The sequence below is a fragment of the Micromys minutus genome, assembly GCF_963924665.1.
Source record: "Micromys minutus genome assembly, chromosome: 1".
NCBI classification, from domain to species: Eukaryota; Metazoa; Chordata; class Mammalia; order Rodentia; family Muridae; genus Micromys; species Micromys minutus.
This window is the reverse complement of record NC_137969.1, coordinates 183,918,822-183,933,008: the sequence shown is the minus strand read 5'-3', so window position 1 is coordinate 183,933,008 and position 14,187 is coordinate 183,918,822. Positions and strand designations below refer to the sequence as shown.

The window sequence follows — 14,187 nt, the reverse complement described above, 5'->3', positions numbered from 1 at the left end:
CCTGTCAATGAGTTATATGCAAACTGGGCTGCAACTCAATGCTTTTCCAGGACATACATTTTATAAAGCTCACAGATAATTAACTCTCTGGAATATATCTTTACATTAATTCAAGAAGCAATGATTTTACTATTTTAAAAGTGATATGCAACAATCAAATATTTTCTATTTGAAATAAAATATTTGTTAAGGGATTTTTCCCTAGTTTTTTATTCTGATTCAAATTTTGTGAGGTCCTGCATCCAAAATGAAATTATGTACAGCATAGTACACAATTAAACCCAAAATTCTTGACAGTTACCTCCTATTTATTTAACACTGCTTTATCTGAATTGGTATCTTCATTTTTCAACTAACACTTTTAGCTGATAATTTCATATGACAGTATTGTTATGACGAGCTTCATGTGCAATTTAACATGTCTATCCTTATACTTAATGGATAAATACTTCAGCTTCTTCTCAAGTATTAAAATAAATTGTATAAGACTACATAAATATAAATATTTATGATATTCGGTATGCACCTTAAACTGGGAAATATCAAACATGATTATTTAAAGCTTAGGGAATAGAAAGCATAGATATTATTTTTCTAGTGGATAAGTTAATTTGTCTCACACCTTCAGACAACCCAATGGTGCATGAATGAGCACATTATTTACAAATTATAACTTTACATACTTATTAAAATTTGTTGAGTGTGGTACAAGACATTGTAGGAGTAAAACACAAAGTCTAAGCCAGGGCATTCCTTAGTCAGACTGTGGCTTTACCCTGACTAATGTCAGGTATATGGAGTATTTTCTAAATTCTGACCACCAAAACAATAATTTTAAATATGGTAATAAATATAATGACAATGAGTTATGTTGAGAGAATTATCACACCGATATTAATTGTGCCATATATATATATATATATTTATGTATATAATAGTGTCATAGTTCTTGTGTTATCTAAGCATGTGCAAATATTCCAAGCTTCATTTTTCATAATAAGGAATATGCACCTAAGTACATGTCAATTACGTAAATTTACAAATTGTGCTTTTAGGAAGTAACACTGAATTACTTACAGTAAAAATTAATCAGTGTTTATAATTTTGTGTTAAATTTTTGTGTTGATTGTTCTTACAAAAATAGATGAGATCACACAGTAAAAGATTTGCTATCAAAACTGTAGTCAGATTTCAAAATTCAGATGAATCATACATGAGATTATTAAATACATGGATATGATTATCAAAAATGACACCAAGACGTATTTTTTCATGGTCAAATTTTATATCTGTGAGTATAATACCATTTGTTTGAAATTTCTTTTTGCATTTAAGTTTAATTACTCAGGAAATATTTTCTATTTGTAGTATATTTAATTAGATTAGAAAAATTACTTCATTATTAATTGGTAAGCAATTATTATTTAAGTTTCAGTGAACTTTTCAAAATTCTAATTAAGCAATTATTAGACATATTTTGTTTACTTTTACCTGTGCTACTGATTATGGGATTTGAAGTATGTGATACATAGCATCACAAATAATTTAATAATTATTAAACTCAAAAGCATTAATTAAATATGATTAAAATTAATATGTATTAGAATTCCAAGTGTTGTATGCAACTATATTCCGCAGTCATCCATATAATAAGCAGTTGATGTAAATCCTAGGATTTTAAATATTTTAAGAAGAAAATAGAGAACCACACAATTGAAAACATTAAAGAATTAAGTAATCAAACATTTCTAAATACTAAAATAATGTTGTTTACTTTAACAAATACTCATTTTTTATAACATCAGCAAATTAGCAAAATATATTTACTGTGTAAAACATTTTTTACTCAATTCAAAATTATTTTATTGCTCTCTTCATAAATATACACCCAGAAAGTACATATTTCTGAAAGAAGTCTTATTTACAATTATCAAAACATAGAAATTCAAAATGTCTTTTGGGTGTGCTCTATTCAGTCCTTATATTTGAGGAGCTTAGTATCCTACACTTTGATACTGGGTCCTTTGTTTCCTTTTTTTTCCTTACAACTTTATTTTAAAAAAAAACAGAGATACATGTACAGATTTTTATAGGCATTTTGGCATAACACTATATGAATATATTTTTGTCAAACATTTTATAATGTAGGTAGATATGTTGTGTTTATGTCAGATGTCAAAGTAGTAATTTATAGGTTTATAAAAAATTTTCATCACTTCTCTTTGTGTAAACTCCAATTATATATCACATTGGAGTTCAATTTAAAATGCCAACATATTAAAACCTTACATTGAATACCTAATCTTGTTTTATTTTTAAAAAAATATTCACACAGATATAATTTTTCATAAAGGTATATGTTCACCATTAACTTAACTTCACAAAATTAAATGCTTACAAAGTATGTACATGCGTGTGAGTGAACATATTCATGTATATGTTTGTGTTTGTACGTGTGATTATAACTGGAGAGATACATGTAAATAGCATACATGTAAATAGTAAAGTTAAATATTAGTTTTAAGTTTCAGATTCACATTAGTTTTTTTTCCAACTTTACTTTAAAGAAAGATAATGTTATAAACCATTAATCTATCTAGAATGTCATTCTGTCAATCAAGAATAAGACTGACATTTTGATAAATTAATAATGATTTTTCTGAAGAAGTCTATTGAAATAATATAAATGATGAAAGAATGTGTTGATAACTGAACATATGTGCTTCTCAGAGTATGAAAGTAACAAATATGAATGCTACTGTAATTTGGACTTTTGAAATCATTACCTGCAAACCCTGTCCATCCATGGTAACAGAGTTAGCTCTCTGCATTTTGTTCTTGTCTGTTGCTTTATTTGGCTGCTGGGAGCTGCTCTTTTCCTTTTTGGCTGTTGACTGTCTTTCCTGTAAGAAAGAAAAAATATAAAATATATTTTATAAATTGAGTTAAAGTGAAGAGGCAGAATGGTTATTAGAGACAGTCTTTTTAAATATTTCTATGATTATAATTAGGTCTGGTTAGCTAATCTGGAATGCTTTCTAAAAAATTACAAAACCTTTTCCTTTTAACCATATGTCATAGTAACATGACCAAAATCACAAAAAAAGTATAGAAGAAATCAAATTTTAGTGATCTAGAAGCCTCAATATCCAAAGTCGGTTAGGACTATTACAATTTATTGCTTATTTAAGCGATAAAATAGAAAAATTACTATAGAGTTAAATTAGTATTTAAAACAGTATTCATAAGTGCATTCAGCATTAAAAATTATTTCCAACTAAAATACATTTTGAAGCTACTATGTTAATCAGTCTATGTATTGAGAAATTTAGGTTCTGCTCCTTCGAATTTCTTCATTCCTATAATGAAATAAATAGGTGAAAATCTAAATACATATACATGAGTGTGTTTGTGTGCATATCTGAATATGTATATATAATAATTGCTCTCCACTTTCCTCTTCTTTCTCTCCCTTTACTCTTTTCAAATTAATCAATAATTATCAGCACCTGCCATAATCTGTTTAAATCATCAATAAGCACCTCATTAGTACAACAGATTGTCTTCTCCACCTAAACCACGGTTGGTGTTGTTGAGCTCATGCCTCACACAGCTTCAAGGATACTGCTCCCCCTTATGGCTGTCTTCATATTTCACTACGTGTGGTCTCATTCTCCCTTGCTTATTATTTTATCCTATTTGAAATCCTGTTTGGCCTAATCATCTTGAAAACATTTACTTGCTTTCAGGGTAACTTCATTTCATCGCAAAGTTATCCATTTCAATTTTATGAAGATGTGTAAATATACAATTTCAATCCTGAAACTTAGTGTCTATATACAAATGCTCTTTCAATCACTTCCTCTACATATTTAAAATATTTAGCATTCTTTTAACACCCCTTTAATTGCACTATCCCTGGCCATAATAATAATAATAATAATAATAATAATAATAATAATAATAATAATAATAATAATAATAATACTTTTCTACATTATAGTAAGCATCATCAATTGGACCAACATCCTCTTATCTTTGTTTTCCCACAATCAATATTCTACAAACTGACACATCCCATTTTACTTTATTTGGCCACATCAGCCTCCTTATTGAAGATAGCAACCATCATCATCATCTATCATCATTTAAGGACTTCAGAAACCTCTCTACATTCTGTAGAAAACTGGCTTCTATTATTCTGACAACATGTTCTTGACATTCAGACCTCTGACCATTCTTTATAGCAATAGCAATTTTATACTCCTGAGTATATTCACAAAGGCTCATATAGAAGAGGATGTTATCCTACTGATTCAGGATATACCTTAATCACTGCATAATGACTGTGTAACAACTAAGGTTTAAACATTAATGTTTCTAAAGTTCATAAAAACATTGCTTTGAGAAGTCTTGGGGAATGTCTATGCTTACTAAGAAATAATCCACTAATTAATTAGGAATGTCTGTCTGCCCTTGAGTGCTTTAATGGTTTAGTGCCTATGATCTTCCTATCACTCACATGCTTGTCACATGAGTTCCAGAGAGTTCTTAATGTGGACTTTAATTGAGGCAACATGGAAATATATTCTTATGTGGACTTTAGAGAAAAATTCTTTTTACGCATAACAGTGTCTTACTTAGATAGTTTATCGGCACAATGCATAAGAAGAATATCATAGGATGAGATTTGAAATTAGGAAACATGGGATGAAGCACATCTCTGCTCTTAGGGCATTACGTAATCTGGAGCGTCTATGCAAAGCAGTGATTGTTTCAACTACTTCTAAGACTTGATGAGATTTAGTACAAAGAAAACAATAAAGTTTTGAGTATTGTACATGATTAGAGTATTGCACAATAAATACAAAGCACAAATAATATAAAATCAATAAAGGGAAAACTCTTCAGGAACTCATTGGTCTTACTATTTGAAAGAGATTTTTAGTTTCAAGTTCATGTAAATGCAAAGATATATGTAAAATAGTTTAAAGCAATTCTTCTATACATTGGATTAATTGTTATTTAGCACTAAAATATTAAAATGCCAAGTTAAAAAGCAAATAAAACTTGGTATCTTTATAACTGAAGTTTCACAGCAAATTCTATATTTGTATCACACTGATAATTATGAGAGGAATCACCAGTCTTTACTGAGCTACCAAAGAATTTATTTAGTTATCATTATAGTTGGCCATTGTGGACTGTCCAGACAACATCAAGAGCAGCCATTAAAGGGGTCACTCTCTGGACAATCTGTGAAGAGCACTAAATAAATGCTGCGGAGGAGAAAATTGTGAAACATTAAAAAAAAATCCCTTAAAACTCAAAATTGAATTTTCAGCTGATAAAATTTTATTTATAAAATTTCAAATAAAATTTTAAAAAGCCAAGATCTACAGAACAATTTCTGTAATCTTTAGTGAAGGAGGAGGTGATGACAACATGGTAGAACGTTTGCCTAGCCTCTCACAGCCTGCGCTAAAAAGGCTGCAAATTGTTTATTGTATATCTCTGTGTATAATTTGCTTAATACTAAAATGGTAAACTTTCACTTAAAATACATATATCAAGAAAACAAGGGTATTTCTTATTTTGGAAAGATGTGTTAGTTGGCTGAGCTTGGAAAAACAATCATGAGGCTAAGTAAAAAGACAGGAGATGCTGGCGAGGCTGCGGAGAAAGAGGAACACTTCTCCACTGTTGGTGGGGTTGCAAGCTAATACAACCACTCTGGAAGTCTGTCTGGCGATACCTCAGAAAATTGGATATAGTACTACCTGAAGACCCAGCTATTCCACTTCTGGGCATATACCCCAGAGACACTTTAATACACAACAAAGATATATGCACCACAATGTTCATAGCGGCTTAATTTATAATAGCCAGAAGCTGGAAGGAACCCAGATGTCCTTCAGAAGACGAATGGATACAAAAATTGTGGTACATATACACAATGGAATACTACTCAGCCACCAGAAACAATGACTTAACCAAATTCTTAAGAAAATGGCTGCATCTAGAGAAGATCATCCTGAGTGAGATAACCCAGTCACAAAAGAACAGACATAATATGCAGTCACTGATAGTGGGATGCTAACCCCAGAGGCTTGCACTCCCCCAGAAACAACTCACAGACTGTATGAAGTCCAAGAAATAAAGAAAACAAAAAATATACATATATTCACAAAAAAAAAAAAAAGACAGGAAAAACATAATGATCTATTTTCCCTGCTCTGGGTGTTTGCGTATTAGTATACAAATCGGTTTAACCTGTATAAAAGTTCTCTGAGTACTTTAGTATCTTTATGTACACAATATAAGATAACAGAGAAAGTAACTAGATACAGTTTTTGAGATTCACTTAGAAATTTTTACATTCTGTTCTGTGAGGACCAAGAAGGGGAAACATTTACATCCTTAAAAAATGCTGTCCAGAGAAATTTCCCATGCCAATATAAGAGTGCATTAATCTTGCCATTATGATATTAAGAGAAAAAATTACCAGTGTTAAAACTATTTTGGTTCAGGAAGAATTTCTCATATTTCTCCCAAACTTCACACAGAAAAAACTTTTGAGAACAATAGTAAGCTGGGTTTGCCTTTTAGCCTGCAGTTTTATTTTTCAGCATTTTAAGCTCTAAACCACAATTTAAGACAAATTCCCCTCTGTGACATAAATTATCCTAGGTAAAAAGAGTGGAAAAATTATTTCTTTAGTAAAGAGAAATTATTCAAACATTGAAAAGAACTACTCTAAAAGACCACAAGAATATAGAACATATAACCACTAAATAAATAAAAATGCAGTTATTGATATTTGAGCATTTTCAAATATCAACTACTTGTGTTTGCTATGCAGACATTTTAAACACAAAATTCAATGTATTTTGATTCTCAGGCTTCAGGAGTCACAAAACAGATTTTAACAGGGGAATGCATTGTGTGTGAAATCCTGGAGAATAATCATCATAATAAACAGAGCAGAAAAGCCAGGCACTGTTTACAGAAAAAAAAAAGAGAGACAGAAGAAGTGAAACACACACACACAAAACACAAAAAAACCCACCGCTTTAAATACTTGCTCTACAAACAAGCTATTTCTGTACCATGCTGATTCTAAGAGGCAGAGTGTTTGTGCATCGGTGAAAACTGTTCTCTTAACAGAGATGTTCATGACAATGCTTAAGCTTTGTGCTATTGATCACTTGACAAGGATAAGCAGGGAGTGATGATTACCTCCAGTGCAGGAGTTTCTCCTTTCTGTACAATCTCAGCATGCGAAACCCACAACCACAGAGCACTTGGCTTCATACAAAACCACAAGAAAATGTGCTCTGCCATTAACTGCAGCCATCACTTGGATCCCAGAACTTTCCTTCTCAGCCACCACACCAGGATGTATGGGATTATTACCCTTTCTGAGACTGGGACAAAGCCACTGAAATCACCCAGAAAGGATGAAAAATTAACCCCTCATGTCATGTTCTTGTTTATGTTATTTAAAGAGTCCTTTCAAGATATCAAGGCAATCAAATTTATTAGTTTCCAGTAAAAAATAGTAACAGTTACATACCTGTACCTACTGTTAGTAAAAATCTACTTTGCAGTTCAAATATTTAATGACCAAATTTGTCTCAATTTTAATAAAAGAAGACAAATTGTTTAAATCAATTGTAATTTAAATGGTATATTAAATATTATTTAATATTTTAATATAGCTGAGAAGCTATATTAAAACTTAGTTGAGGACCAGAATTCTTAATTAAATTTTATGTATAAATGCTAAGTACAAATAAAATGAATGACACAGTGTAAAGATATCCAGTTCTTAATTTAAAATCTTACTCTTAGACTTATTCATTGACTTTTATGTGCATGAGTGATCTGCCTACATATATGACATGTACCACATGTACACCTGTGGAGGTCAAAGAAGGGTGTCAGAAAAGGGTGTTAAGATGTCCTAGAACTATTGTTACAAACAGTTGGGAGCTGCCATCTGCACACTGGAAATAAACCTGAACCCTCTGCAAGATGAGCAAATGCTGTTAGTAAGACCTACGTGTCTTTCCAGCTTCCATTTCTCAATTTAAATAAAATTTTATTAAAATAATGTAACTGTGGACAAAAGCATATGTTCAGAGCCACATCTATGCCTGGTTACTTTTTATTCATTAGATTATTTTTATTAAAAAGTCACTAGTTATTTCACTTTAAATGTGGGAAGATTTACGCCAGGATTAGCATTGAAAATGGACACACTAACACTGGCATTAAATAATAATTCAGTAATAGTAGGAACTTGAGTAACTGAGTCAAGCCTTATGACGTGTATTCATTAAGCTCATCAAATGTCTGTTGCTGAGGCTATACATTGCAGTGAAGCTTGATGTGCAGAAGGACTTTCTTACTTTCATTAGTTACTATGTTCTCCTAACTTGGAATAGTTAATGTTCTGAGATAGAACCAGCCACTAAATGTCGCCCAACTAAAATTAAAACAAGAGCAACAAAAAATAAATCTCAGTCGAAGATGGTTTTAACACAGAATTCTACCAGACTGTCAAAAAAAAATATCTGATACCAATTCTCCTCAAACTATCCCACAACATAGAAACAGAAGGCACACTGCACAACTCATTATATGAAGCTACCTAAATCACAAAAAGTCTCAACAAAGACAGAGAACTTCAGACCAATTTCCTATAAGAATATTGAAGCAAGAATACTCAATAAAATACTCACAAACTGAGCAGAGAACACATAAAAAATTGTTCACCATGAACAAGTAGGCTTTATCCCAGGAATTCAACAGTGGTTCAATATCAACTTAATCTACTATGTAAACAAACTGAAAAAAACTACATAATCATTTTATTATATCCTAAAAAATCCTTTTACAAAATCCAACACAACGTCATATTAAAAGTCTTGAAGAGATCAGGCATATATGGTGCATACTTAAACATAATAAAATCAATATATAGAAACCCAAAATTAAATTAAATGGGGAGAAACTTAAAGCAATCTCAGGGAGAAGACAAGACTGCTATTCTCTACTAACCTATTCAACATAGAAATTCTTGTTAGAACTATTAGACAATTAACTAGAGTTTAACGGAAACAAGTTGAAAGGGAGAAGTCCAAGTATCACTATTCCCATATAATCAGATAGTACACGTAAGTGATTCCAGAAATCTTTTCAAGAACACCTACTACTGATAAATACCTTCAGCAAAGTGGATGGATAGAAAATTTACTTAGAAAAATTAGTACCCCTCCTTTACACAAACAATAGATTGGCTGAGAAAGATATTAGGGAAGGAACATCCTTCATAATAGCCATAATTATTATTAAATAACTTTCTGGATCTCTAAACAAGCAAAGAAAAGATTCATAATCAGGAACTTCAGTCTCTGAAAAACAAAATTGTGGAAGATACCAAAAGAGGTAAACATCTCCCAAGTTCATGGATCAGTAGAATAAACATACTAAAATTGACGATCTACAGAGTCAATGCAATTCCAAATCAAATACCAACACAATTCTTTACAGACCTTAAACAAGCAATTCTCCACTTCATATGGAAAAAAACCAAAAAGCCCGGGTTAGCTAAAATAGTCCTATACAATAAAAGTTTCCTGAAGGTATTACCATCCCTGACTGCAAGTTTTATTACAGAGTAATAGTGATAAAAATTCCATGGAATTGTTATAGAAAAAGACAGCTCAATAAATGGAATAGAATAAAAAAACAGAAATTAACTCACACACATATGAACACTTGATATTTCATAAAGACACCAAAGTCATAAATTAGAAAAATAAAAGTATCTTCGGCAAATGGTCCTAGCCTAATTGAATGTCTGTAGGTCGAAGAATACAAGTAGACCCATATCTACTCTGCATAAAACTTAAGTCCAAGTGTATCTAAGACCTCAACATAAAACAATATTCAAAATCTAATAGTAGAAAAAAGTGGGAAGTCGCCTAAAATCATAGGTATAGGAGACAGCTTTATAAACAGAACTCCAATAACTCAGTCACTAAGATTAATAAATTATAAATAGAATTTTATGAAACTGAAAAGCTTTTGCAAGGATAAGGATACAATTAATCTACAGAATATGAAAATATTTTGAACAAACCTACATCCAACAGAGTATTAGTATCAAGAATATATAAAGAATTCAAGAAATTAGACATCAACAAACAAAATAACCTAATAAAAATGGGGAAAAGGGTTAAACAGATAGCCAAGAAGCCCTTAAGGAAATGTTCAATGTCCTTACTTATCAGGACGAATAAAATGTGATGCAAACCAAAGCAAGATTTAATCGTATACCTATCAGAATGGCTAAGATGGAAAACACTAGTGACCGCTCATGCTGGCAAAGATGTGAGGCAAGGGCTAGTGGGCATGTAAACTTGTACAACCACTTTGGATGTACAATTTGTCATTTTCTCAGAAAATCTGGAAAAGTTTTACCTCAAGATCCAGATATATCACTCATAAACACGTACTCCCCAAAATCACCCCACAATACCACAGGAAAACTTGCTCAACTGTGATCATAACAGCTTTATTCTTGATAGCCAGAAGTTGGAAACAAAAGAGTTGTCCTTTCATTGAAGAACAGATAAAGAAAATGGAGTATATCTATACAATCGAAAACTAGTAAGCTATTAAAAAAACAAAGGCATTGTAAATTTGGCAGACAAATGAATTGAACTTTAGAATATCATTCTGAGTGAGGTATGCCAGAGCCAAAATAATATGTATGGCATACACTCAATTATACTTGTACATTAGCCCATAAAGTACAGAAGAACCATACTAAAATCAACAGACCTCTCCCCCCAAACTCTGGGTAATAAAAAAAGGCCCAAGGAAAAATGTGTGAATCTAACTCAGAAGGGGAAACAAAATTTTTATCAGAGGTAGATGGAGAGAGGGAACTTAATCCGTAGGGGACTAAAGAAGGAAATGGGGATGATGATAAGGTATGAGAGAAGGGGGATGGGATAAAATTGGAAGTAAGAGGAGATATAAGTGGTGGGCATCTCTGTGACCATATGAAGTCCTGGGATGGGGAGGATATAGAAAGTATATGGGGATGACCTTGCTACTAGTGGGGCATATAGATACTCATGTGGTCACCTCCTGTAGCCAAACAGGACCTCCAGTGGAAAGAGGGGGACATCAAACAACTCACAGAATCTTTAATTCAAAAATTGTCCTGCCTCCAAAATGTGCAGGGATAAAGATGGAGCAGAGTCTGAGGGAACAAATGACTGACTTCATTTGATACCCATCCCATGAGAGAGAGCCAACCCCTGCCACTATTAATGAAACTCTGCTATATTTGCAGACAGAAACCAAGCATAAATGTACTCTGAAAGGGTTCAACCAACAGTGGATGGAAACGGATGCAAAGATCCATAGCCAAACATTAGGCAGAGCTTAGGGAGTCTTGTGAAAAAGTGGCAAATAGAATTGAGCGAGCTAGAGGGGTCAAGGATACCAAAAGAAGACCTACAGCTTCAACTAACCTTGGTCCAAGGGGCTCATAGAGACTGAACCACCAACCTAAGGGGATTCAGGGGCTGGACTTAGTACATACAATACCATTCATTATATATGTTTACCTTGCCCTTTATGTGGGTCCTCTCACAATTGTAACAGGGACTGTCTTTGACTCTGTTGCTTGCTGTTGAATCTCCTTTTCCTACCTAAATTCCTGGTTGGGAGTCAGTGAGAAAGGAGATGTTTATTTCCATGGTGGGGTGGTACCTAAGGGAGGGGCTTCCACTTCTCCTCAGAGAATGGTAGTAATGGAGGGAGAATTTCATTCGCAAGAGTAGGAACATGAGGAAAGGGGTGAGAGGGGGCTGTGGGCTGCAATTGGGATGTAATGTGAACAGAAAAACAAATTATGAAAAAGTTTTCATTAGAATTACCTAAATGCTGTGTCAATATTTATGCTTATTTGTAAGCAAAATTCATTTACTTTAATTAAACATTATTCCGATGAAGTTGTAGGGGATGCCACTTGCTACATGATAGTTACTTCACACTACTGTCAAATACTACATACTGGAGGTCTTGAAAATTTGAAGTGATTTAGATTTTTGGTTTCCTTTTTTTTTTTTTTTTTACCATTGTCATTGAGAGTTTTATATCGAATAAAATTCACAGCAGTCATACTCTTTGCAAAAGAACTTTTGATTTTTCTCTACATATTTTGTGACACATAATTTATGATATTTCTAATTTTAGAGACAAATATAGAGTTTTTGAAACTATTTCATGGTTGAAAAGACAATGAATTTTACTTTCAATATCAAAATGTTGCAATCAAACTAGCATTAGTGTATTTATGTTAAATGTTACTATCATGTATGATTTGGAATTATTAAATTGTTAATTCAATATAAGATTATCATGATGTCCAGTTGTAACAGTTATAACATTTTTCATACATACCTCAGGAACTGAAGCTCCTGCAGTGGGCATAGTCTGCTGAAAAAGAGAAATTCATGAAAAAACAGAAAAAACAAAGCTGAAACTAAAAGTTTTCCCTCCTCAAATCTTTGCAGTGTCTCCCAACCACTCCCTTCTATTCAGATCCAAATTCTTTCTTTCTCTTCTTAGGAGCTAACAATCTTCTAAGATATAATAATAAAATAAAACAAAGCAAAAAACAAACACACCAGAACTGGAAATAGCAAACAAAGAAACGAGCCCACAAAAAAGCATAAAGAACACACACAGACACAGGAGACACACTTATTTCCATGCTCAGGAATCCCATAAATACATAAAATATACATAAAGCATCTTTAGGTTGAAAACAAAAGCTATAAAAATAGAAATAAAATGAAAAGTCAAGAAGAAGGGGAAGGAGAAGAAGGAAAAGAAGTAAACACAATGCTATGAGTCAAGGAACATCCAGAGATGCCTTTGTGTGGGAAATAAGTCATTCATGGATGGCATTGACTAACACAGAATTCTCCCTAACTTTACCCCCTCCCCTTTATTCATCCCAGTATTCTATTTTCTCACATGCACTCATCTCTTCTTCCAGACTGTGCCTTTCAGAGGCAGAAGTATTGAGAATCTTTTGTGTTGGCCTTGTTGGAAAAGTCCTCAGTTATAAAGCAGTAGGGTAGTACTACCCCATTTCTGTTAGTAAATATACACAATTTATGTAAAATTGAATGTGTAGAACTGTTTTATATGGGAGTATATTTCCATTTATTTATTTTTTATTCATTTTACATCCTGAGTGCTGTCTCCCCTCTTGGTTACCATCTTTCACAATCCTTCTTCCCTTTCCCACATTCCCTTCTCTTCTGAGAGTGTGGAGCTCTACCCCTAATCCTAAATATACTCAACACCCTGGCAGAATAAATTTGAGAGTATCAGTCTAAATAGAAAAAAATGCTAGCCTTAAAGACAGTATGTCTTTCATTATCTAACATAGCTATGACTTTGCGAGTCACCGGAGGAAATACCAAGTTGTAAAGATAGAAATTATCTAGATAAAATTTCTTACTGTAGATGAAAAGTTGGATTTCTTTTATATATGTGTACAGTTATATTCAATATTATACCCCATATCCAAGCCAAGTGAGGGAAAATCTAAGTAATAGTAGACTATCATAGTGGGTATTAAAAACAACACATAGAAAATTTTGTTTTACTGGCTTAACTGGTATAACTCTATAAAAAAAGAGGGAAATGATAGATAGACAGACATACAGACAGAAATAGATAGATAGAGATCGATTTATAGATATTTAATAAATGTATACATATATTTATAATAGGTAAGATACCCTAAAAGCTGAGCAGCACATGGGAAAGCAATAGGATTATGGTGCAGCTTTAAATGTATCTAGAAGAATTCTAGAAAACATTAAGGTTTCCTGAGCTACAACTCAGTTTAGAAGACCCTTCCATAACATGAGTTTTAAATAACGCTGTATAGGTTTGTAATCAAAGATTCACCAAATTGTAAAAAAAAAAAAAAAAAAAAAAAAGTTGGTCAAGTATCTCACTGAGAGGAGAAATTAATAGATGTAATTGTTATTATTATAGAATGACAAGAGACTGGGCAGAGATATCACTAAAAATTTTGTTTTAATAGTTCTAATTTTGAATGAATGATGGACAAAATGT

The 14,187-nt window shown here is 32.3% G+C and overlaps 1 protein-coding gene across 6 annotated transcripts in view; it reads right to left on the bottom strand.

Moving 5' to 3' along the window:
* Positions 1 to 14,187, bottom strand: part of DGKB (diacylglycerol kinase beta) — a gene marked incomplete at its 3' end in the record, with an annotated part of 654,267 nt that overhangs the window by 471,593 nt on the left and 168,487 nt on the right. For 2 of the 6 annotated variants that reach the window (XM_080942285.1, XM_080942283.1), the window contains 2 exons: positions 12,490 to 12,525; positions 2,787 to 2,903 (listed from right to left, as the gene is read on the bottom strand). In XM_080942285.1, the coding sequence (XP_080798411.1) occupies positions 2,787 to 2,903; positions 12,490 to 12,525 (153 nt within the window). The remainder of the gene's footprint in view (positions 1 to 2,786; positions 2,904 to 12,489; positions 12,526 to 14,187) is intronic. The other 4 variants (XM_080942284.1, XM_080942282.1, XM_080942287.1 and 1 more) reach the window with 2 other exon arrangements.